The sequence below is a fragment of the Athene cunicularia genome (assembly GCF_003259725.1).
Source record: "Athene cunicularia isolate RWA chromosome 6 unlocalized genomic scaffold, athCun1 chr6_part1, whole genome shotgun sequence".
NCBI lineage: Eukaryota > Metazoa > Chordata > Aves > Strigiformes > Strigidae > Athene > Athene cunicularia.
In genome coordinates this window covers 18,935,367-18,960,992 of record NW_020799105.1, presented here as the reverse complement: position 1 = coordinate 18,960,992, position 25,626 = coordinate 18,935,367, and the positions used below count along the sequence as shown (strand labels likewise).

Here is a 25,626-nt window from a genome sequence, read left to right as displayed (position 1 = left end):
AAAACGTGAAGGGTTTTCAGCCTGAAGGCTCTGGTTTAGGGTAAGTATTTTAGTCTGGATGCCAGTGAAGTGCAATTACAAGCATGAAGTCAAGTTCCACCAAGTGAAGAAGAGATGTCAGGAGAATATTTTGGACGTTGAGTCCAAAGGGTATTTTGGAGGGATAAGCTAAGACGACAGGAAGTGAGAGGTAGGCAGTTCACGTGAGTAGTTTGGTCACTTGCTAAAGAAATGCATAGGGAAGAGCCGGACATACTGAAGCAGGGTTAGGTGAATGCTGCACAGTGGTGGAAGTGCTAGGATCTAAAGAGATACATTCTTTGAAACTGTACTAGATCAATCTCTAACTGGGAGAAATCACCATTGCTTCACTTGAAAGCCTGAAAATGAGCTTTCCCTGTGCTGTGAGGCCTATTCTTAAAACTCTGGTGATAGAGCAATGCTAGGGGTAGGTACACAGTTCCTGTGCTTTCATCAGTGCAGCAATGCTAAGACTATATGTAATTTCATTCTTCTGAATGAGAATGGAAGAATAATTGCCAGTTCATGGAAAACCTCTGCATCTTTGGCTCTTTGAACTCTAGAGCAAAATGTATATATTTAGGGATTTGGAAAGTGATTGCTACTCTGCACCTGAATGCTGCCTCTAACCTGATGTTTAAACAAGGGAGTTTAAATAACCAGCCTGTCAGTGGAAGCTGTCAGTGAGAGAACAAAAATGTCAATGTTCTCGTGCTTCAAATGAAGAAATGTTCTGAAATTAAATTCTGTGGTTAAAGCTCTATAAAAAGAAAAAGGGAACATCTTATAGCTTAAGTACTTTGGAGCTGAAGATGTATTCTAAAGAAGAGATGAAACAAGTTAGGATCATAATAGAAAATTCTGACATGTCTCAGAAAAATCTGTCCAGCTCTTGTTCAAAAATCATCCCCTTTCTGGGACTTGTAGTTCATTCCTATACTATAACATCATCTTTTCAGGAGTAACTGTGCCTAATGGGTTATTTGTCAAAAGGGAAGACAGAAAATACCTTTTATTATAGTGAATGCTATTGTTTGCCAACTGCAGATCAAAGAATTGGAAGAGCAGCTAGAGAATCAAGCACTGCATAAGGAGATTAGTCGTCTTAAACAGCAACTAGAACTTTTGGAAGAAGATAAAAAGGAACTAGAGCTTAAGTGTCAGAACTCGGAAGAAAGAGCTAGAGACCTAAAGCATTCAGGTAAAATAATAACTTAATTCCATTTGAGAGGTACAGCTGGGAGGGTGAGTGGTGTGTGTCTAATAGAATTACACATGTTGCATTTGAGACCCCAGAAACAACAGCTTTTGTGTAGGTGAGATCCAGACCTGTGCTTCACAAGATAAAATACAGCAACTGCCTTCAACCACAGAACAGTCGTGTCCAGAATGTCTGTGAAAGAATGACCTTGTAAAACTTCTGTAAGGTATAAAATACTGTTGTTAGATTACCCTGAGTTTTACAGAGGGATATATACATGTGAATGGGTTGCGTGAAAGACATGATCCTTCATATTCAGTCAAAATGTATCCTCTTACCTAGTTTTAAAAGTAAATAAAAGGGGATAACTCTGCTTTTTTTTTTTTTTTTTGTGTGAGGATACACATTGATTTATCAGACTGTGGAGTCTACACTGTATGAATTATACAAAAACATCCCATAATTGTCAAGCTACCCAACCATTTACTAGTCTTGCAATAGAAGATACCAGTGAAAATAAAGACATGATTTAGCCCTTCATATTGATATGTGAGAAAACAATTTCTGCTGATACAAGAGGATCTGGTGGGACTGTTTCTTTTTTTTTTCTGAGTGATTTTCTTGGATTTTTTTGTTTAAACAGATATTTAAAAGGTGGGTACTGTCTTCAGAGCCCTACAAAGGGAGTTAGCCAAACCAATCCAGCGAGCTTTTATGGCTCATATCCATCAGAATTATACATCTAAATTTCCTACTTGTAGTCAAATATTTTGTTACGTGTCAAGTGACAGAAAGGAAAGAAACAGTCTTGGCTGGCTACTCTGTGTGTCTGTCTCTAAGATTTAAGATAACACCCAACAACACAGGCAGAAAAGATTCACAGGGTATTTGGGAGGGACGAACTGTTGCAGTGCAGATGTTCATATAAGTATTGTTATCAGGATGTGCCTGGCTTGTCTGCAGCATGCTATTGAATGAGGAAATTTCTGACTTAATGCTCTTTATTTAAAATTGCATTTAAAAAGGGCCCCTGGTATGTGTGGCCTCGCTATAGGGAACATGGGGCTATGGCTGGTTAAGTATTTGCATGTGCCTTGTTCAGCTCAAGGCCTAAGCAGGTGTTACTTTTAAGCATGATACCTGGTCAGAGAAGCATTTGAGCCCCCATCAGAGGAGGCCAAAGTCCCTATCCTTAGTTAAGACTCCACATATAGCCATGCTATTCTGAAATATATTCTTAAGAGCAGGATTATCTTTAAGCTTGTTATCAGTCTTGCTTGGAAAAGAACTGCTTTGTGTTAGAGTTTTACATTACAGAGCCTTAAAAATATGCCTAGGCAGTATGAATTCTTCTCAGCTGCCTTGGAAAAGATCTAACCTTCACAGCAGATTCTTTCCTTCCAGGCTTGTTTGTCCTTCAGGAGGAATTTATCAGCATAAAGATTGTACCTGAAATATAAAGTCAATCAGTCGATATTTTTTTTTTCTTTTTTAAATTTAAAAGTAAATGTTAAAGATTGTAATTTTAATTTGAATCTATGAGAACAAAGAACCATATCCATTTTGGAAATCATATTCTGTACTTGTGCCATAATTCCTACTGTATTCAGAACAATTGCTAAGAATTTTTGTAGCTAAAAGAAATTTAAGACTTTTTTTTCTGTTTCTCCCCTTCCCCAATTAATTGCATTTGACAGCATTTCAAGTGCAGAAAAGTAATTTCCACATTTTAAGTCTGACACGAAAACAGGAGAGAAAGAATCTATTCTGCCCATTGCCCAGTTTTGATCATTTTTAAGGGGAAAACCCACACCATCAGCAAGACAGATAAGTCTGGAAGCTGAAATTGTTCATTTCTTTCATCTCTTGTTAGTTCTTTCTCAAATGCAACTTCAGATAGACCTCAAAAACCTCAAAATGTCACAGGAACGTGATAAACTTTTCCTTCCTCTATCATTTTAAGGAGAGTGTCATTTTAGTTTCAAAAGTAACTCAGGTTGGAGGTAACTGATTTCATGAGAATCTTGTGCATCTAGGACATTGTCCTTGGTAGGAAATACTGCCAAAAATAGGACTTCCTAGCAGTTGTGTGGTTTAGTCTTGTTTGATTTTTAGCTAATTAGTAGTGCTTTTGCTTAAACCATCAGAGTTGGTTTTTAGAGCAGATGTGAGAATCCAAGAACTCACTCTAGTTTGTTTTATTACTCTTGTGCAGTTGATGAACTTCAGAAACGAATACAGCAGTCTGAAAATCCTGTACCACCTCCTCCACCACCACCACCTCCTCCTCTTCCTCCTCCCCCTCCTCCTAACCCTATACGGTAAGTGCTTAAATCAAGGGTCACAGCATTAATGCTTTGCTGAAGCAGAATACATTACATGAGCTTGCATCCAAGCAGGAAGAGTGACTTTAAAGAAAAAAAAGTCTTTCTCCATCTGTCTTGAGCTCTTTACAAGCAGGACATGCTCTGTGCCCCACCTGCCAACAGACTAACATCCTGACCAATTTTGAACAGTGTCTGCCTTGCCAAGCCTAACGAATTGTCTAGACTGTGAGGTTGAAAGAGGAGGGATACCTGTCTCCTCTAAATTTAGGAGATTATTTTTTTCTATTTACCTGATAGCTGTAATTATAGACTTGTGAAGTGCTTGTCTGAATCTACTGCTAATAAAACCCCTTTGAACCAAAGGATATGCTGGATTACAGTGTGTCCCTTCCTGTCGGATGCTGGTGATGAAAATGTAGACTCCACTGAGTTCCAACAATTGCTTTCATAAATTAAAAAGAAAAAAAAAAATAATGCAGAAAACCACCACCCCATCATCAAGCAGTTTTGGACAAAATTATCCAAGTCAAGCCCGATTTTTGCAAGAAACTGTAAAAGAGGCTTACCAATATATGATGTATCAGGCCTAGACCCAAATTAATTAACTAAGCCCCAAATTGTGCTTAGTTAATTTTAGGAATTGAGCTAATCTTGATGTTGTCTGTTTCGTTTTAAAAATAAATGGACATCAATGATGTAAAAGAAATTACATACAGGAGACTTGTTAACTACTGTGTTAAATATGTGAAGAGAGATGATTAACAGTGAGAATTCATCCCTTTGTGCATCATGCTTTGTTTTGAGAAAGCTAAGCTAAACATGTTCTGAACAGTTGTGTTTGGTCTTCTGCTCCTTTTATGTCTGCTAACTCATTTGTCTTGCTTTTTTTCTGACTAATCTGCATCATGAATTATCTGTGTGCAGGTGTTGTGGGGTTTCGTTTAAGTTTGTGCCCTTTACTACTTGGAATAGATAACCCTATTCATTTTAAGCCCTGTAGTAGCTAATTTGTAGTGTTTCCTTCATGCACTGTGACATTTGTGTGTATAGAGGTTGTTTCAGAGCCTAGGCACTGGATGCTGCTTTTCTCTGGGACAGAGTTTTGACCCTTTATGCCAGGGAGGTCCCTCCATGCCGTGAGGAACAATGTTCAGTAGGGAGTGATAGGCCCCAATGACACATCAGATGTGCATGAGAGCTTGTACTTTAAGATGAATCATTTCCTTGCCTGGACTTTTACATTTTGACTATAGTGAAGGGATAATTATTTGATGCTGCAAGAAGATTACAAACTTGGAGCTGGTGAGGAGATATTGATCACCATATTTAAGTGTCCTCTGGAGAATAATACTTCAATATCTACAGCTCTTCTTTCCTTTTATTATGCTGGAGCAGCTTCAATTTGTCATGTGTCACAATGAGACACTGTGTTTTAATATTCAAATCTGGAGTGTTTTGATTTGTGCCTAATGTCTGTTAAAAAGAAATAAATTTCTCTGGTGCATTTTGATGGGAGGCATCGTGGGGGGTAATTCAGTACATACATCTGCATTCAAGAAGTGTTAAATGAGTCCTTTGTAAGTAGCTGTATAATCAGGTATAAGCAAGCTATTTGTGTGTCATGTTCAAGTTCATTCTAACAGTGTGTAATACAGGACAGAATGACAATCTGCAGTTTCATTTTCCCTGAAGGTCTCTCATGTCAATGATTCGCAAGAGATCTCACTCCAACACCAACGTGAGCAAGAAGGAGAAACCTCCTCAGCAGGAGTCAGGTATGGCTCATCCTTCCTCAAGTCATGTGGATTATTCACTAGGTACTGCAGATAAAGCTTGTGAGAATGAACTGTGCATACAGATAGCGATGCAGATGCATATAATTGTCAACATTAACTACTGCTATCCATGACCCAGCATATTCATTTACCTTTCAGGCCAGAAATGTGATTGTGGACGAGGTATATGTGCTCTGAGCTAGGAAGTGGTATCTTTGGTTCTGTAGCTTTGGCACTCCTGTGAGGAGTGGCTAAGGATTCTGGGTTTGTCTAGTTTGGAGAAAAGGAGCCTGAGGGGTGCCCTCATTGCTCACTGCAGTTTCATGAAGAGGGGAAGAGGAGAGGGAGGTGCTGATCTCTTCTCCCTGACATCCAGTGACATAGGAATGGTTCAAAGTTGTGTCAGGAAAGGTTCAGATTTGAGATTAGGAAGCATTTCTTTACTGAGAGGGCGGTCAAACACTGGAACAGGCTTCCCAGAGTGGTGGTCGATGCCCCAGGTGTCAGTGTTTGAGAGGCATTTGGACAGAGCCTTTAACAACATGCTTTAACTTTTGGTCAGCCCTGAAATAGGCAGGCCTTTGGACTAGATCATCTTTGTAGGTCCCTTCCAACTGATATATTCTGTTCTACTCTACTGCAAGCTTCCTCAAGATCTCAAGCAAATTTGTGTGGCCCTCATAACCATCTGTGCCCTCACAACTGAGCTGGTGATCAGCATCCAGTTTACTTTTTCCAAATGGAATTTAGTATGAGCAGTCTTTGAGGCTGCAGATCAAAAACCTTAAGGGAAGACCTATCACTTGCTGTAACTGAAGGAAAGTTATAATCTTCCTACTTCTGGCTCTAATGCTTATCAGATATGTCACTGAGCTGATTTCATTCACTGATGTGGAAGAAAAAAAAAAATCTCTCTTTTTCTTCCCCTGGGGAGAGAGTGGTCATGTTTCTTACAGGCTTACAGAAGGATCTTACAAGATAAGCACTTAGTTGGTTATGGTGATGTGCTGGGTGATGGTTGAGGAGAACAGGAGGGTTCAGTTATGCTGACTCTGTGCAGCTTGTTCAGTTGCACCCTGGCAGTTGGGTACTGCCTGTAGTAGTTGCATTACAGCAGTGTTGAGGCTCAACCTATGCCTCTAAACTGGAGACACTACAGCATGTAGCTGCTGCTGCAGTATTTCCAGGGCTTTGCACTTCCACAGGTTATCTGGAAGAGGCAGAACAAACCCAACAAGCATTAAGCAGAGAGCAGGTTATATACAGCATAATACAGGGAAGTTTCCGACTTCCAAGTAGCTTCTTGTTTGTGATTTCTTCTGCCCAGAGTCTCTCTGCAGAGCTAGTTTAGTAAATGCTTCAGTTTTCATCCCTCAATTTATATCTGGCAAAATTACCACTTGGAGTTGACTGTAATGCTAATCCTTTAATAATACTGAAAACCTAAAACAAAACAGAATCTTTCACTAAGGTGGCTCTGCATGCAAAGTAACAGCTGAAATTGCATTTTATTGTTGCTAATGGAAGCTGGAAACTTAGCAGATTGAGAACAGGAGTTAAGTACAGATTTACAAATGATCATGAGTGCCTGAAGAGTCAGAGCTAGTTAGGCAAGCATTGCCAGTTAAATAAGGAAGGTTTTTCTTGCTGTTTCTCTCTTCCTTCCGAAACAGCAGGAGTTTGTTTGTAGTGCATTGCTTAACTCATTTGCTGCCACTTAAACAAAGAAGGGAGCTGCAGAAGGGAATTTGACTGAAATTATAGGTATAGGATATAACTGTTAAAGAAAAAATTGCTGTGAGCAGACTGTAATGGTATGTAACCATGGCTGGAGTTTTGGATGGGGCCAACGGGAAAGTGGGAGAAAAGAAGTATTACCTCTCTCATTTTTCAGGTGAAGAACTGAGGAGTGGTGTGACTTGAGCAGGTCCCTGGGGGAATCTTTGTGAACTGGTTAGCAGTCTGAGAGAAATAAGGTGGTTGGTCTTGGTAAAATAATTAGAGAAGTGACCTTGTACCAAGATCTCTGATGAAGAGTCAGTCTTATTTTTCAGTAAAAGTTCAGTTATATTGCCTTCATTTATCAGGTTTCCTTGCCTTGAAGCATCCTAGATGTTTTGATTACACCTTTTTGTTGAGACTGTTACAAACAGTGATTGCAGGAAATACTGTAGAATTCACTGCAAGTTCTCTATACCCCATTCTTTCATTATTTATTAGCAAACTTTAACAGTTCTGACCTTTCTTCAATCACATATAAACTACTTCTCTTAATAGTTGAGCTGTGCTTAAAATAAAAATAAAAAAAAAGGGGGCAAAGTTCTTTCTTGATCTAGTTATTATATCCAACTTGAGCTTGTTTTGACCCTTGTTAAGGACTTAGAATGAGTGGTTTCTATCCCATACCACCAATTAAGCTTTTATATTTGAAACAGGCTGTTTGTGAAATTAAAGCCTGACATTAAATCGGCTTACAATACAGAAACTGCATTTCTATGAATCATCAATAGTACCTTGACAAGTGAGCGAGCGAAAGTCTATTTAAAATTCCTGTTACATAAGGAACAACGTTGCAGCTTTGAATAGCGTCAGCCGTATTTCTCCATGTGTTTGCTTTAAGTACTCTTTTTTTCCCTTTTTGGCATGGCATGCTAAGTGTCTTTTGTTACATTATCGAGAACACTGATAAGTTAACAGGTATTGTTTAGGTTCATCACACAGCTTTCCATTTCATCTGAATATTTTGCAGTTCTGATACTGAATCTCTTAAAAAAGCAACTGTTTTCTTTCATGGTATTTAAGTTTTGCCATTTAACTCGATGCAGTGTTCTTTAAATGTGTGGTCTGAGTTCAGTCTGAGATGTTGGTCTATTGTTCCACCAAGGTTCTCAAACCAGTGTGAAATACAAGACACGTTCACCAGTCTTATATGGGCTGCGTATAGGCCTCACCATGGGGCATTATCAGCTTGTCCTGTGTCAGTGAAGCTGTGGGAATTTCTGCTGAGCCACAATGAAGAGATGTGATGGAAGTGGGGCCGTATTCTTCAGTCCTTGGTGCTTCACCCTATAGCACTGAGCTTTTGCAATTCCCACACAGTTATAGGAGCTTTGCCTTTTTCAGGATCTGGGCCCTGCTTCTGTCCAAAGTTGTGCAGGCACTGTGGTTTGGCATTTGTGAAGTCCACGGCTGGATCCTCAGTGTGTATAGATTGGCATTTTATCCTTGGAGAACTTGTTACAGTTTAGCTGACAGTAAAGATAGCTGATAGTGCTGTATCCAGAAACTAGAATTCCTGATAACTACAGATGAGGTTGCTTGTTTCTGCTACCATATAGATGTACACAGTGTAAGGTAACGTGCCTCTTTGTGGTGGGGAAACAAAAAGTAAGATAATGGTCCTGTAAGAAGAACTTTGAACAGCCCACTTATGGGGGAAAAAAAATAAGCCTATATATTTACACTTATCATTGACATTTTTAATAAAATTGAGAAAAAGCATGGATTTGGATAGTACGTGAGCAATATGGCTCACACATACAGGCAGGGATATCTCCTGCACAGAGTATAACTAAGTACACTGTACGTGTAAATGCTGTTTCATCTTAAAACTAATTTATGATTATGGTAACTGGCTGTATATGGCAAGCAAGGTGTTTAGGAGGCTATCTGTTTAACATGTTTTTTTCTTTGCACTATTCCTCTGTAGTTCATATCTGGAATGTGATATGCTCTTTGATTTTTTGGAACAGGTGAAGAAGTTACAGATCTGAAGAGACAAGCTGTAGAAGAAATGATGGACAGAATCAAAAAGGGAGTTCATCTGAGACCGGTCAATCAGTCAAGCAGGCCTAAAACAAAGGTTTGGAATAAATAGCAGAGCAATAATATTAGCTAAGTACAGTAATTTACACTGAAAGTAAATCAGGCTTTCTGTAAAACGTTCAAAAGAATACATTTGCCTCACCTCATTTGCTTTACTTGATTTTGAATAAAATGAATTAGAGCAGCACATATCTGGAGAACAGAAAAAGAAGCAAAAAGAAGCAGTAAGTAAATAGAAGCCCAGTTTCTTTGACACAGAAAGGAACTGAAAGCAAACATGTTGTAAACAAACAGCTACTGAGAAACAAAAAGCACAGAGAGAATAACTGATTTGGTTAAAGGAGCTGATCAAGAAGTAGACTCTTTTTAGCAGTACTTCTTAGCAACATTTAGCAATAATACCTGAATGTGACTACTATAAGATACTGCTTACCATCTTCACAAAAGCTTAATCTTTCTTCATGTATAGGCTGTGATTCACAGTGTTAAGAGCAAAGACCCTTCCCTTCATCTTTATAAGAAAATGAATTGAATGTTAGCCATGTGCCCCATGCAAAGAGAGAACAGAGGAACATAATACAACAGTACTGTACAACAATATTGTATATGTGCAGTAGACCCTTGTGTCATGTCTGTCTTCAAGTACAAAGTCTGTTATGGTCCATTTCACATGGCTTTTAACATGAGTGTGTTATGTTTGTTTACAGCCAGAAACACCAAAGCCCTCTGAAAGTGCAATGAAAGAGTTAAAAGGGATTCTGGTAAGAAAATGTGTCATTTATATTTCAGGTTTTTTCTTCTCATTGAGCTGACACGGTCTTCTGTGCAAAATAGCTCAGTATTTGAAACTGGTGTATTAGTGGTTTTGTTTGAAGCTGTAGAGCAGTTTTGGAGTGAATCCCCTGATTCCACTTTTGATTTTGGTCTGACTGAAAGATTGGGTTTGGTCTCACTAACAAAATTTATTTTGGAGAAAACTAGCCTAACTCTGCTCTGTTTTTGTATGTTCCTGCCACTAGAGGGGATGTTAGGGTCTGCACCTGGCACAGATCCTCTGGAAACTTCCCAAGTACTGGCAGTGGGCTTCTTATGGAGGGAGAGGCAGCTGAATGTATCTAGTCCAAAGTAAAGCCCCTGGACTGCACCTATAGTATCTACAGGGTTCTTCTCTTCAACTGCTCTGAACTCCTCCTCTCTCCTGAGGCACCAGATTTCTTATTAGTGTAGATGTAGCCTAAATAGAGCAACAGCTCTCTAGTCTGTCTGCATTTGTATCTAGAAAAAAAAAAAGATTCTGAATAGCTGTCCACGTGCCCATTTATTACTAAATAAAAACACTAGGCATGTGTTTGGTCCTGCTTAGAGCAATGTGTGAAATTTGCTCCTGTTCTGTCCTTTATTCATACGTTTCATTGCTTACTTAACTGTTTGCTTCTTTTGCACAAGTGCTAAAATTGTATCAAGCAGTCAGAAGGAGCTGTATTTCTTGCTCACTGACTTCTGTGACCCTGAAGCTTTTAAAGATGGAGTGCAACTTTGGCACATCAGGTGAAATTTTGCCTTTGTAAGGTGAAATACGATGAAATTCTGCCTGCATTGAAGCAAAATGCTTCACATCCAGTCTGCAGCAGGTACGGCAAATCATCCATGATAGCACCTAAACAGCCCTTATAAAAATAACATCCGTGTTGTGTCGGGTGATGCAAGACAGTACAGCAAAGAGTATAGCCACAGCCTGTGCTGTGACTTAAAATCACGAGTGTGGTACTAGTGACGTGTTAAACTTACTGTTCTCCAGTCACATGAAAGCAGGGGAAGAAGGGAAGAAATGATCTAGAGAGCCACCAGACCTTTAATGCCAAGCTCTAATCAGAGGGACACATAATTAAATGTGGAAGTAAATAGAAAAGGAACAAAATGCAACACAGAGATTATGTTTTAAGTGGAACTCTGTAATTATAGGAATAGTTTGATATGGGTGCTCTTTGGACCAGTGAGGGTTGGACTGAATAATCTTACTGAAGGTCCTTTTGTTTTCTAATAGATATTTTATTTCATTGACACTGTATCACTGATAATCAGGGGAGACTTGATTATGTACTTTGGAGGGAACCGAGAGAAACGTACAGTCACTGTACTTCTGTATCTAGCTTGTTGCTTTTGAGCCCTTCAGGATATTTGCAGTGTAAGACAAACTATATAAAATCCAATTCCAGTCTATTGTTGAGACCAGTCATTATGCACAGTCAGACAACAAACATGGGGGTGGGATGTGATGGAGTAAACATTTGTTGTTACTATGCTAATTATGCATTTCATTTAGACCCTCCATATAATTGTTACAAACAAAACACATTTATATTTTGTAAATTGCAGAGTTTGAGCAACTCTGTTGCTCAAGTTGTTTTTGTACAGATCCGGAGCATACTACTAATTAATAATGTACCTGCTCAGTTAAATTTCAACCAAAGATGATATTTTCATTTTTGGGTGGGAGTGAAGAATTGAAGTTACTTTGCTGGGATCCTGAAAGCAGGACAGCTTTTGCAACTTGCAATGCCATTTCCTTTTGTCGTTTGCTATTTCTTTTTAGAAGTTATGTGTTTGTCAACAAAAGCTGTAAAGAATGTTATTTATATTCAGGGAGAAAAGTTCTATGAGTCTGACATGTTTTGGGAAGCTGGATAAACAGGATTCCTGTGCATTCCTAAAGACTCAGAGGGAGAATGAAATAGCATATGGGTCCCAAATTTTCAGTTGCATTGTGAACATTTTGGGGAAATTCTACGGTCAGGTGGATGCTAATCCAGTAACTGTCTGCTGTCAGTTGGGAGATGCATGCAGTACATACTATGTGTATGTTAAAATTCTTGTGGGCAAGTTTGAGAGGTTTCAGGCTTTGATTAAAGCCTTTTTTTTTTCCCCCCACCTTAAGGAAAGTGCTGCTGGACTTGCAGCTTTGACAATACAAAATACTAACATTGGCATAAGGCAGTAATAGCATGCATTTCTATTTTTTATGTATAAAAAAACTGTTTCAACTTGAGATCGAACTCTGTGCATAAGAGAAACCATGAAGTAATGTGGACATAGGGTCAGGTTTATGGCAGATCAGCTAGACTATAGGATGCAATAATATACTGCAGTTGCAACTCTTTCATACTGAATTCTGTGGGTATGTGTAAACACCAGGATGCAGCAACAGAGGACCATGCTGAAATACAAAACATGCTGGAGCAGTACAATATGGATCTTTGGTTTTGGCTAATAAAGGTTAATTATGAGCATGATAATGTTCTAGTAGTATTATAAGATCCTCTAAATGTTTAGATGGAGGAAGTTGGCAGTTCTCTGCAAACACCAGAATTTTTTCACTAGTGATCCAGAACATCCTTCTTAAGCCCAGTATCAACCCTCTAATGTGTAGGTAAGTATGGTTAATCCCTACATCAGGAAATCCAAGTAAGGAGAGGAGTGGTGAGCCAATCTGCAGATGCTCACTGTTGGACTAATGGAAGAGCTTCGCATGCTGGTCTAGAATTGCAGCTGTGGGATGTAGGATTGTGCATGTGGGATGTTTGGCAAGGCATAATATGTCCTCAGAGAGTTTATTGTGCCTATTTCTTGCTGTAGGAAACACTGAATAAATCCACTAGTTCCCGAAGCTTGAAGTCCCTTGAAACAGACAGCAGTGAAACGGAGCTGGAACGAGTTCTGAGACGCCGGAAAGTAACCACTGACCAGGACAGCGGCAGTAAGTGCCTGGACATCTTTGTGGTCCTCTGCCTGCATTAAGTGACCCTTGAAGCTTTACTTTCTCTTCCAGACCATTGCCATTTCAGCCATTACAGAGAACCCTGCTTACTCCTACAGTGACTCACTTCCCTGTCACACCTGTCACTTTTCATCCCCATTTTCTCTAGGAGATGCTTCTGTCAAGATTTTCTGCACACACAGCCGTGTATGCACAGGTTCCTCTGTCCTGGCTGGAACTCGGACATTGTTAATAGTCTGAGCCTACTGTGAAAGTAATGGTAACCAGAGAAATTATGGTTTAGGACTAATGTTTTCAATTAACCTCTTCTGCAGAGCAAGGGTCTGCAGTTTTTAAGCGATGCCTTGCTGTCAGCATTTGTAAGAAACTCTTCATGTTCTGCCTGGTTAGAAACACAAACTGTGCAAGTGTAAGTCCATGCCATAGTCAATGTGTCTGGTTTTGATGTCGCCGTACGGTTTTAGCATGGAGTTTGTAGATAGACAGTTCACTGATTACTCCTTAGTATGAGAACAGGCTTTTTTGTCACTGGGCTGGCTCTCGCTCCAGCTGCAGTTCAGGCTTGGGAGAGCACTGGCAAGTTGTGACGTGGTGGTTCTGTGTGGGCAGCAGGACTTACCATCCAAGAAGTTGAGGGGGTTGAGTGCACGCCTGTCAATACAGCAAGCCCTTGTACAAGAACGGGTTAATCTTGGCAGGGAGAGCAGAAGCTGCAAAACCAGTGTTTTGATGCTCTTCATGCACTGGACGGTGTTTGTTAAAATTCCATTTTGATTTCTTCAGTTAGCTTGAATTCTGCTCTGTTTACGTGTTGTTTCTAGACCAGTCAATCTGGATAACAGAAGCATTAACCTTTCTTTGGGTTTTAGGTCCCACTGGAATCTTGGCCACATCAGAATCAAAATCTCTGCCTGTGCTAGGTTCGGGAGCCAGTGCTGCACAAACAGCATTGAACAAGAAAGACCTGGAGACAGAATTCAGTTCCAAAGTACCCGATTCAGGTCCTGGCTCTAACCAGCTTAAGGGTGTCACGGGCTCCAAGCCTACATTACAGTAAGTAGAATATGGATTTCTAGGTGTATATTTTAGTACCAGATCTGTTCAGCTGGTTTATTTTGAAAATGATTTAATAACAGTTTTGATTAACAGGATAAATGTACAGTCTGCAGCTGTTTACCACTGACTCCTGAAATAATTTGCAGTCTCACATAGAGGTAGAAATCAAATTCTCTGTAACAAAGTACTTTTCCTGTAAAATCTCTGATCGTTCCTCAAAAAAAAAAGTTCATTTTTTCTGCCAAAAAAAGAACTCAAGAGTTTTTGAGGAGTAGCAAGATTGAGGGTTTTCTCAGTATCCTGAAGAGTGATAATAGTTATATAGCTATCTCTGAATTTAAAAAAAAAAAAAAAAAGTAGTTCTAGCATAATATTTTAAAAAATAGAATCATGTAAGACATATTGGTCTGTATGCAGGTGTGTAGGACAGTTTCTCTTGGTCCAAAACAAGTCCTGACTATTACTCTTAAATGTTTGTCAGTAAAAATTCTGAATTACCTTGAAATCTCAAGATTAAGATTCTTAAAAAAAAAAAATAGAGTTAGTGCTGCATTTGGACAGATGGGCAGAAGAATCTTTTGTCACAACAGATTGAAGATCCAAGGTGCCAGTTAAACATCAAAGAGTTAAACCTGCTTCAGAAATACTTATTTCAGACAGATCCCCTGGAGGACTGGTTTGTTTTACAACAATACCAAGCTCCTTTTGAAATTAGGCTGTGCACTTGCTTCAGTTCCCTTGCCAGGTTGTTTGTCAGTTTGTCACTTCAAGAAAAGGAAAAAGATGAGACAAATCAGATCAGCAGAATATTGTAATCATGGCTAATTAAACCTCTGATTTCCTGCTCTATCAGTTAAAAAACACCACCAGTACCAATTCTAGCAAGTCTCCATTCCTTGGTTCAAAGAAGTAAGTAACAACAAATGAGCTGAAAATTCAGTTCGAATCTATTTTTATGAACTGATACTTCACTCTACTGGATAAAGAGCCAAATTTCTTTCCATTTGTGCTCTACATTTTTTTTTAGTTCACACCAAGTTTTAAAAGCAGAATGCCTTTTCGAATCATATGTATTTTCCCCTTTTATTTCAATTAAATATCCTTAGAAGAAATATGATCTTAATTTTATTTTAATCAGAAAGATGAAGATTTGTTCAACACTTAATTTGACATGAATAATGCCATTGCATTTTCTTGAACTGCTGCCCTGACAGAAAGGTGAGGTTGTTCCTGAAAAATACTGTTTGTAGTTTACGGTTTTGTACAATTTTAAACAGATAACCTTAATCAGAAAATACGGCAACTCTTACCACCTTTTGTCTACCTTTATTCCACCAAAGTAAGTGGAAATTGCATTTACAAGAAAGGAAATGAAATAATTGCAGGCCCCAAGGTCTTGCAGAATGCTTGATGAATTGACAGTGAAAAGGATCTTGTGTTGACAGTCACAGTTGTTATGTGTTATAAAAGCATATGTGAAGCTCAATTTATTTCTCAGCTTGCCTATTCAGTGACATCCTAAAAGACACATTTCACTTTAATTTATCTGTTTAAAGCATTAACACAAATGTGGTGGGCCAGATTCCTTAGTGCTACTGGGCTTCTTTGCACTGAGTCACTGGTGTAAACCTGCTCAACTGGAAAGGCTCATTGCTGCGGATGGTTTTCCAAGGAGAGAGAGATGGTGCTGGGACTCTCATACTCTTCTGCTGCTGGGCTGGCAGGGAGGAGCCGAAATAACCTAGATGCTTTGTACGGTGTTAAAGTGCAATTACTTTTCTTTTGTCTCCTGGGTACTGTTTGCAGCAAAGGTTAGCAGCAGCCTCCTGACTCCAAGGTGTGTAACAGGGCTCGTTTGAAGCAGGCATCAGAAGGAAGTTCATTTGTCTAACATGTCTGACAACTTGGCTCTGTAATTAGGCAGTTTTCTGGGCTTCCCTGGGTGCATCTGTACTAGCAGTTTAGTTTGGATCAGCAGAGCACTTCTGAAGCAAATCTCCCTATTGTCCCCATTTACTATGCTTTGATTTGTGTACTGGAGTGGTTTTAGTGCATAAATCCCTGGATGCATTGGATGAGTGAAACTAAACTAGAAGATGTGATCCAGCCTTTAAGGGCTGTCCCAGAGCCACACAAGACCTAGTTCAGTGTATAACCTCCTGAAACGTGTGTGATGAGGACATCAGTGTGAAGCACAGGCTGTTTCCTCTGCAAGTCTGCTTCCATTGCTCCACACTATTTCCTAAAGCAGACTGCGGTCACTAAACAAACAGTACACTGATTTGACCAGATAAATGACAAAGGCATAAAAAACATTTATTGTGGCTCTTCTCCTTATTCATACCTGAGGTAAAAGGATGCAGCAGTCTCATCAGTTGCAATTCCTTGAAATCTGACAAAGGTGTGACCTGCGTCATCTGTCTGCAGCACCCAAGCAAACCTTTTATAGCACAGTAGAGGACTGCATGTCTCCTCATCCCCAAGCGTCCCTTGCAGTGCAGCGTTTATTCCCTTTTCTTCACCTAGATTTTAATGTACAGCTTCCTATAGAAAACCTTAGGAAGAGTTGTGCATGAGATACCTCTCTTTGCCGCACCATCCATCCATTTAGTAAGGCTTGTAATCTGAAGGAGGAGGTAATACTTACAGGCATTTAAATGAGAGCAGCCCTGTTCATCATTCACATTAACAGTTGAACACACCCATTCTCATGAAGAAGGTCACGCCTTTGAAAATGACCCAGTCTTGAAAATGTATCTATGAACAATATGTAGACAGGAGTCAGCTCATTGGATCCTCCCCAACCCCAAATCAATGTCATTCTAACCTAAATATGCACAGGGTAAGGAATTTCAGTCTTTGCTTGTAGGACTCCATCCACCCGTAATGTGGTCACTCCTGTGGGTAGGTGTTACCAAAGCACTGGCCTCCGGCTGAATCAGCTGTGCCGCTGGCATGAGTTGCCAGAGGAGGGATTGTGGAAAAGGGCTCTAACATCAACAAATATAGGTTGCGTCTTAAATTTTCCTGTAATCAAACTAAAGAAGAAAAATTTGGGTTTTGAACCACTAGGTGAGCTGTTACTCCAGTGCAGGAGGTTGTTAGAAGAAGGTCCTGAAGCCATTAAGCAGATGATTTGGAATGTGTCAAGTTTCACTGAGGTGGTGCTGAGGGGGAAGACATCAATAATGTGTGTCTTATAAAGAAATTAAGGTCTTACCTCAGTATTCAGGTAACTTCCTCTGCAAATCTCTTCCCAAATGTTTAACCCAGCGTGAGTGTAATTCTGTGACAATTGCTTTGAAGAGAATAGGTGACAATTTAGTTCCCTTGGGAGCAAAGAGAATTCCTGTGACTCCCTGCAGTGTGTAGACACAGAAAGGAAAGGTGTGTCTGGCTCTGCCCCTGGGTTTTTTGTTGGTTTGTTTTTTTTTTTTCTTTTTTTTTCTTTTTCCCCTAGCACTTTGCAAACATTTTGTTTCTGGGCAGCAGAATTCTCCGCTAACAGAGTGAACCACAGAGAGGGTTAGTCTTAATCTGATGATTTTATACAATTAAAGGATTTGTCCTCCTTCTCCTGGCTGTAATCTTAGTACCCCTGAATCATCTACCAGCTCTGCAGGAAGCAGCTCAGCCTCAGCTAGACAGAACTGCAAAGGTTTTCCAGTGCAGCTTGAGCATGGGCAATTTAGTTTGAACATCAATTGAAGAAAACAATGGGATGTTCTGCAAGTTTGAGGTGTCCCCAGTTCTAACTGTTTTAAAAGCTGCTGTCCCACATTTTTCTTAGAGTGTACTTTTTGTGTGCTCTCTCAATGCAGGTAGAAGCTCTCCAAGATCCTTCATTTAAATGAATTTGCCAATCTTTTTGAGCATTTTCAAAGAAACACCTAAAAATGGGCACAATTTCCATACTAAAGTTTGTCTGCAGTTCCGTTCTGCTCGCTGCTGTGTTGACCACCTTTCTACTCAGCTAGCTTTAGCAGGGGCATTCCTGAATGGAGGTTTCTTGCACTTTTGTCGCAGATGTCTGGTGTTATAGATAGTACTGGTACTATCAGAGGAAGGAACCAACAGACTAATTCACTACGGTCACTGTTTGTATTCCCTGTGATTTCCTTTTGACAAATAGTGTAGTGTGATGGAATTTTTTGTTCATTGAAGACTTTCAAGACTTCGAATTGGTGTATTTTTTACTTACTGCTCAGTATTAGCCTTTGTTCCTGTCTGTTGTGTTCCCCTGCCATGTTAAGACTTCTGAAATATTTAACAAACACATCTGCAGTTTGGTTTTTATCCTCAACAGAATTTTTTGACTGAGGATAAAATTGTGGTTTGGCACGCACCAGACAGACCACGGTGGCAATCTGCCGAGCTGAGACCCGCTCTCCTCTACAGCCTGATGCTGTGGGCTGCTCAGTCCGCGTCAGGCACGGGACAGCTGAGCTGCTGTTGTTTGGCAAATCCTCCTAGCGTGGTAGTTTGGAAAGGACACTGAGATTGGAGTATGAGCTTTATTGCACGAGGGACGTTTGCCCTCAGTTGTGGGGATCTTGCAGGAAGATGGGAGTGCTGGGGTCAGGGTGGGTGGTGGTTAAGCAAAGGGAAGGCTATAGTTGGCTTGGAGGCATGGTTTTAAAGTGTTGTAAAGAAACAACTGGTTGAGCAACTGCTAAATTATCCTAATGCTTCAAATCTCATCTTTTGGGGAGTAAGGAATAGCACCAGTTGAGTTTTATTTTGGTTTTGAAAGCAATTTTGCTTTGAATACAGATGACAGCTATTTCAGCATCCTAGATTAGGGAGCTCACTGAAAAACCAAGTATACTAATTGGATGCCACATTAAGGTTGGCTTTTGTAGCAAAAATGACTTCATTCACACCATTGCAGATTCCAGGCAAAGCAACTACATGGAGTCTTCCATGCTTCTGCTATGAACTTGCAAAACCAGTCTTTGTTGGAACAGATTTTTGCCAGTATTTTCTAAATATGCTGTAAAACCCATGGATTTTCCTACAATGTTTTCCTTGAATGGTTTCCTTTAGCCTTCTGCTTTTATATATAGTTAGAAAATTGAATGGGACTTAATCCAATAAAATTTTCCATTATATTTACATAAAATTCTGGTTTCCTGTGGAAACATATTTCAGTGGTTTAATGAATAGAGCAACAAGCAAGGTTAAATAATACCAGAATTATAATACTAACCAGAGGAAACAAAGAAAATCCAAGTCTCAGTTGACAGTCCAATCCTTAGTTTGTCCTTTCATACTCCTACTGTAAATTATTTACAAAGGGCACAGCAGTACTAGTTCACAGACAGCCCGTCAGGCATAACCCTTTTTTTTTTTTCCCCACCTACTGTAGCTTCTGTAACTATATAAATAGAATGTATTGCTTTTGATACTCTTACATCAGAAACAGTCCTCTGTACTGCGTGGGACTTTGCATATTCCATACAATTAATCTAAAATGCATTTATCATCTAAATCTGGATTTCACAGTACAGGTTTTATGTGTTTAGTCATTAAAATATATGCAGATTTACGAACAATTATGTATGAATGAGTACAACAGAACTAGGTTCTTAATTTCTGGCTTAAATATATAGCTGGACAAATAACTAGAATACTGATAACAACATTAACAATATTAATGAGGAAAGAGGTTTGCATAGAACTAAATGCAAATACCTTGGCTGGACAAATTTGTAATTGTTCAAAACGGTGGCTAACTGTATCTGTACTAATTGCTTTTCCCAGCTTCATTTGTAGCAGTAAAAACTGTTTTTTGAAAGGGACCACCAAAATTATGTTCATTCTTTCACTGAAACTTTATTATGTCTGCATTCTGCTCTTGACAAATTATTGAAAATGAACTATGAATACCTGATAAATAGGGTTAATAATTTTTAACAATACCTCAGCTGTAACAGCAGCACTGTCAGGCTGGTGCTGCAACAGTGTAAAGGATTTGAAGAAGGGAATGCTAGTACAACGAAGTCTGAATAGTAATTCTTATTTTTATGCTTGAAACGCTGATTTAATCACTGGTTTTCTCCATTAAACTACTTTATATCGACATCTTTCATTTTTCTGTCCTTTGAAGGTGGTAAATATGATTGCCATTTTATCCATTTTTGTTATAAATGAAACAGACTTCAGAGCGTTTGGCTGTGCATCAGTTGTTGGAATGCTGCCATACACTAATGCAGACTCCCCACTGTGAGCCCAGTGAAGAATTATACTTTGATTCACCAGATTGTATTAAATAGTCCAGCTGTTGGGATTTGAAAGATAGTTACCTCCAAAGTGAAATAAAAATGAACTTGGCATTTATGGCTTTGACCATTTTTATAGTGTTGGGCAATCAGCTTTTCAGAGGTAGCACTTTTTAAAATAACCCTCTTCTGGTTACACTGCTTTAAAAAGTTTAATTTGCTGTAACATTCAAAATACCCCACCTTGTATTTTCTGGAATGATTGGCAACTTTTGCATAAAATAAGCATTATTTTCCTTATGAAATCACTAGCTTCTGATGATAATCAAATGAGTCTGAAACTGTATCCATTAGCACCAATTTCTGCATTAATTAACTTATACCAAAGTTCTAATGTTAGAGACAATTCTTGTAATTAAAGCTCGAACATGGAATTTCATTTGCTCTATCCAGTGCTTCAGCAGCAAGCTGAGTAAATTCTTTCTGAAATGGAAAGTGCAACAACTGTTGTTTCTGTGGTTATTTATTTAGTTTTAACCTGTATGTTTACACTCTCCCTGTCAGGTGGGAGCCAGTACATTCTCCACCCCCTGCTCTAATTGTTGAGTGGGGTGACCTCTTTTTTTCTTTCATTTTCTCTAGGACAAAGACTGTCACAATAAAGGGCAGTTCATAGCAGATGGATCCAGTAGCTGAATTTCTTCTCTGGCCTCCAGTTGATTCTACTTTTTCCTTTCAAGGGTGCTATCTTAGCAGTATGGAAGGCTGTTCCTCATGCGTAAGCATGAAAAATTCACCACAAAAAAAAAAAAAAACCAAAACAAAAACCAACAAAAAACAGAAAGGTTCTGGACTAGCAGATGCTTTTTCACTCTCCAGTTTGGCTGCCCAGGAGAGCAGAGCCACGCTCCCACTGGTAGGTGTAGGACCTTCCTGCATGAAGGGTCTTTGCACCTGCCTGGTTTGGTGGTTGTAGCTGTGTCGGTGTGATCTGCAGGGTGCTTAGGCCGTTGTGTAAGGCCCCCACCTAAGCCTGCTTGCGATGCTGCCCGCTCTGAGCCTGCCTGGCCACACACGCTGGGCTGTGTGGGTAGCCCACTGGCAGAGGTGTGAGCCCGGGCCTGCAGGCTGCCCACCTGCCCTGCAGCAGCGTCGGGATGGTGTAGGAAATACTCCACCTGCCACTTGCTCAGGTCATGCTTTCCCAGTGTTTGCCTTGTTCTCTGCTGGTGCATTCTAGTTAATCTGAGGATTTGCCTACACGTTTTCAACACTAGGACAAAGCTTTTGAATATAGACAAGTGCTTTTAGTGTTTGTAGCATGATGCCAGCCTCGACAAATAACCCTGGTGTCTCTGACCTTTCCTTCCTCTCTCCCCGCTCCGAGGGCTTTTTATCTGCAAGAATCCCTGCACTGCAGGCAATCAAGATGTAACCCCATTTCTGCAGTGCAGAATATGTAGGTTTAACACCCTCTCTATTTCAGCAAATCCAGCAGGTGAATTTTCAGGAATCATTTGTGCTTGCTCCCCACAAGACCAGGAGCAGCCTGTTGGTGCCGGGCCACGGCAGCAAAGCTGGTTGTGCTGCATCTCCTGGCTGCTGCGGGCTGGGGGTGTGGAGAGGCAGCCACGTTCTCCTCCCAGGCTGCAGGACCCCTGCCCGAACTGGTGCCATGTTCTGTGTCTGCAACTGCTCTGTTGGACATGGGGGAACCTAAATCCAGCTCTGAGATGAGCAGAGAGTAAATAAATTCTCGAGACTATCTTTAAACCAATTCTCTCATAGTGTAAGGATTTTTTTTCAGTGCTTTGTGAGTTATTTTTCCTGTTAAGTATCTTCCACAGCCAGCTTAACAAATGGTTCAGGAGGGGTGATGTGACTGTTGCATTTTGTGCACTACTATCTGTATGTAACAGCTGTTAAATCTATAAATCTATTTACTAGTTTAGTAGACTTGTCCTGGTCATACGTGCTACTAATAATAGAAATGCTTTTCTGTATATGTATAGCCTTTCTCCTAAATATGTGAACTGTTACCTGTATTCACGTATTTATTCTTTCTCCTTTAGATCAACTAGTCATACAGAATTTACAAGAAAAGCTTCCAGCAGTGAAAAAGAGACAGAATCCGTTGTAGTTTTAGATCCCGTTTCCACCAGTGGGGATCAGAGGTCTGAAAACACGCTGAATCAGAACAAAATGAAAGAAGAAAAAAGCAAGCCGCTGCATAAAGAAACTAAAGTTGAGAAAATAAAAGAAACAGACAGTTCTAACTGTTAATTGTTATTCTGAAAGGCTGTAACTTTGGGGAAACATTATCTGGACATGTAATTGCTTAGGTGTGTTACTAGGGGCTGCGGTCTGTATTCCACAAACAGTTTTCAATGACATAGATCGAAATAGTCTTTTGTATGCAGTTTTGTTACATGCATTAAAGTGTTCAATAACTATGTATCACTCAAAATCCCTTTTGCATTTTAATTTTGCAGGTATGGTTATTATTTTCCTAGATAGTGTCAGTTACCTTTACTTTAAAACTGTATTTGAAAAGGCTGGTTTTAACTGTTCTTTTACTGAGCAGATAATCTGCCTTGTTGAAGGTCCATTCTAAAGCTTGCCAGAAGCCCCTTGCATCCCTCTTGAACTGGACAGGTTTGGGTTAGACCCTAGGAAGGTGATTACACACGCATCAGCTTTAGTATGGGGGATATTACTAATTATTAAAAAAATCAGCGTTTAGGCACCTTGCTTTAAAAATATTTTGATATCTACTTAAACCATGACCTTGTAGGTCTCCTCACTGCTGTCTCCACACACGCTCTTTGGAGGAAATGAAAAGCACAAGCAGATTGCCCGGTGGACAGCTAGCCCAGAGGCTGAAAAGCAGAGGCAGTGCAGCACGTCATTTCGGTACCAGGACTTTTGGTAACAGCAGCCAAAGTCAGAAGTTTGTGGGCTGAGATTGGAGCTCTCATTTGGATGAAAAGTTTTTCAAAACAGGATGGTAAGTCCTGGGTTTTGTTTCAGTGTTACATAGCAAAGTTTGGAACTGCTGCAGCAGGAGTTTGCATTTAGTGCTGAAAAATATAACTTACCCTAGGCTCCTGCGAGTGTGGACTGCATTTGGGATTCAGTCATTCTAGGACTGCAAGTTATTTGGAATCAGCATTTTGAGAACTCCCAGCTGAAAGCTCAGAGCACTAACAAATGAGCCTTTGCTTTGAACCTGGTAGACACTGGTGGCATTAATTTCTTTACTAGGTAACATTTTAGATGTCTCTATTTGATAACACAAATCCCAGTTTCCCTCAGCCCTTATTTCCTGTGAAGACTGAGATAGGTACAGAATTGATTTGCTCCACTGCCAATTCACATTCCATTGTAGTCTCCTTTTAAACTCAACACAGTTATCTCATTCTTTTATAACAAACGAGCAAATGTAATCAGGGATTTGCCTAAGATTGGTGTAAATGAAATTGGGTGGTCAAGTACTTGAATGCACTTGGATTATTTTTTATTTAATTATTTGAAACAGTGATAGTATTGAAGGATGAATGTTCTGAGTTTGTTGGTTTGGCTCTGCATGCAACTGTCTGGTGCTTTTCCTAAAAATAAAATGATAGTAACGAGTGTGGTAGTTTCACATCTTTTTTGGTGTTTTTTGCATGTTTGCTAAGAAAATCTTGGACTTGATCTAATTACTGAGCTACGTATAATTCCTAAACTTGGGGAAATTTGTCTCTCATTGGTATCTTCGTTTCTGGGGGGCAGTTGGCTCTGGTGGTTAATTTTTCACTTGGGTATCTGTTACTCTGAATTTAAAATGCAACATTTTATATGTGTTTTTCCTCCAATTATTGCTGCTGTATTATACGTTCAAATTTTCAAATTATACAAAAACCCTGATGTTTTTTAAGAAGTATTTCCTTTACTTAAACTGTTTGTTACCTAGGGCATAAATTATTTATTTATCTTTTCACTGTTGCTTATTAAAAAGACTCCTGACAAGTTTCCCAGACCTTGTGAGATTGACTTGTTCTTCCCTGCCTCAGAGTGAAGCAAGCTTCCTAGGGATGCCAATTACAGCTTTGTGCCCTACATTTGGGGTTTGCACTGATGCGACTGTATTGATAGCAAGCTAGAACTGGAGCAAAGTTTCCCTTGTAGGCCAGAGCTAAGCGCAGCATTGAGGAGGTGTGGGGGGATGGAGCAGCATAACAGTCAAGGCCTTTGTTTTTTGTAAAATGTGGGGTTTTTACTGTTTGTCAATAGCTTGCTCTTTGTATGGAGAGAGATTTTGACTTTGGAAAGCAAACATTTAGTTTTGGACTTAACACAGAGGTATTTGTTTTGTCAATTTGCAAATACAGCACAGAATTTTGTGGTATTTTCGAACTATAGCCACTTTTCAGTTAACTTGGTTTAAGCTGAAAGCAGTGGTCTCCTGGGAAAAGAGAAGCTAGTATCTGAATGCTTTTTAAAATGTTTGGCTAAGGCGCTTAAAATAAATGGATTAAGGAATAGTTATTGAAGAATTTTATCTTATTTTTCTAAAGACATTTACCCAAAAGTTAATTTGGCTGACCTAGGTCAGTGTGTTCCCTGGGAGCTGAGCAGGCAGGCTGTGAACCTGCGGGGCTGGCTGAGAGCGCTGTGGAGGCAGCGAATTCTGCTCTGGGGGAGGAAGCACATTAGAAAGTTGTTTTTCTGGCTGTGATTCTTCAGCAAAAGCAATAAATTCAAGATTTGCTTCACCTGAAATAGAAGAGAAAAAAGAAGCTCGTGTTTGCTGTAATACGGTTTCTTGCAACGTTCTCTGGTACACTCAATTTTTTTTTTTTTTTTAAATGCCACGTGATGCTTACGAGGGTCTCTAAACACCTCTCAAAGCCTGGTCCTTAGAAACAAAGGAGTGACAGTCCTGCACTTGGATGGCAGGATTGGGGTTGGTGCGCAGCAGCCTGAGCTGGGGTGGTTATTGCATTCCCTTCTCCACTAATCATCTCACCTGGCCGCCCCTTTCCCAGCACCCACCTTCCTCGGCGCTGGCGCTCCCGGAGCAGTTCCTCCCAGCCAGCTGTGCCTCTTCACCCAGACCTTAACAACTGGATGTAAGCCCAGATGTTGCTTCTGTAACTAACACTTCACCTCTCTCCTCGCTGCTGTTCTCCCCAACCGTCACACTCCTTCCTCCCTGACCTCACCGCCCAACTCCCTTGTTTTGCTGCACGCCCCGTCCCTGAATCCATCTCGGCTCTGTAGGATGCTTTTCGGGGAAGGGGTGGCCGGCGTGTCCATGGGCTCGCAGCACCTTCCAGGTGATTCCCAATGCTGAAACGCAGCGCCGGCTTCGGGGCTGCGCGGAGGCCGGGCCTCCTGTACCAGCCGGCAGAGCCGAGGGGCCGCGGAGCCCCGGGCCCAG

At 40.1% G+C, this 25,626-nt stretch overlaps 2 protein-coding genes across 4 annotated transcripts in view; one reads left to right on the top strand and one right to left on the bottom strand.

The window, feature by feature from the left end:
• SHTN1 (shootin 1) overlaps positions 1-24,207 on the top strand; it is a 57,280-nt gene extending 33,073 nt beyond the window's left edge. For all 3 annotated transcript variants that reach the window (XM_026851388.1, XM_026851389.1, XM_026851390.1), the window contains exons 9-16: positions 1,069-1,222; positions 3,438-3,543; positions 5,242-5,324; positions 9,077-9,186; positions 9,857-9,910; positions 12,783-12,903; positions 13,794-13,977; positions 22,274-24,207. In XM_026851388.1, coding sequence (XP_026707189.1) covers positions 1,069-1,222; positions 3,438-3,543; positions 5,242-5,324; positions 9,077-9,186; positions 9,857-9,910; positions 12,783-12,903; positions 13,794-13,977; positions 22,274-22,484 — 1,023 coding nt within the window. In that variant the 3' untranslated portion in view covers positions 22,485-24,207. The remainder of the gene's footprint in view (positions 1-1,068; positions 1,223-3,437; positions 3,544-5,241; positions 5,325-9,076; positions 9,187-9,856; positions 9,911-12,782; positions 12,904-13,793; positions 13,978-22,273) is intronic.
• Positions 24,208-24,371: 164 nt separating this feature from the next.
• ENO4 (enolase 4) overlaps positions 24,372-25,626 on the bottom strand; it is a 21,055-nt gene continuing 19,800 nt past the window's right edge. Inside the window, exon 14 of the mRNA XM_026851386.1 lies at positions 24,372-24,959. Coding sequence (XP_026707187.1) covers positions 24,790-24,959 — 170 coding nt within the window. The 3' untranslated portion in view covers positions 24,372-24,789. The remainder of the gene's footprint in view (positions 24,960-25,626) is intronic.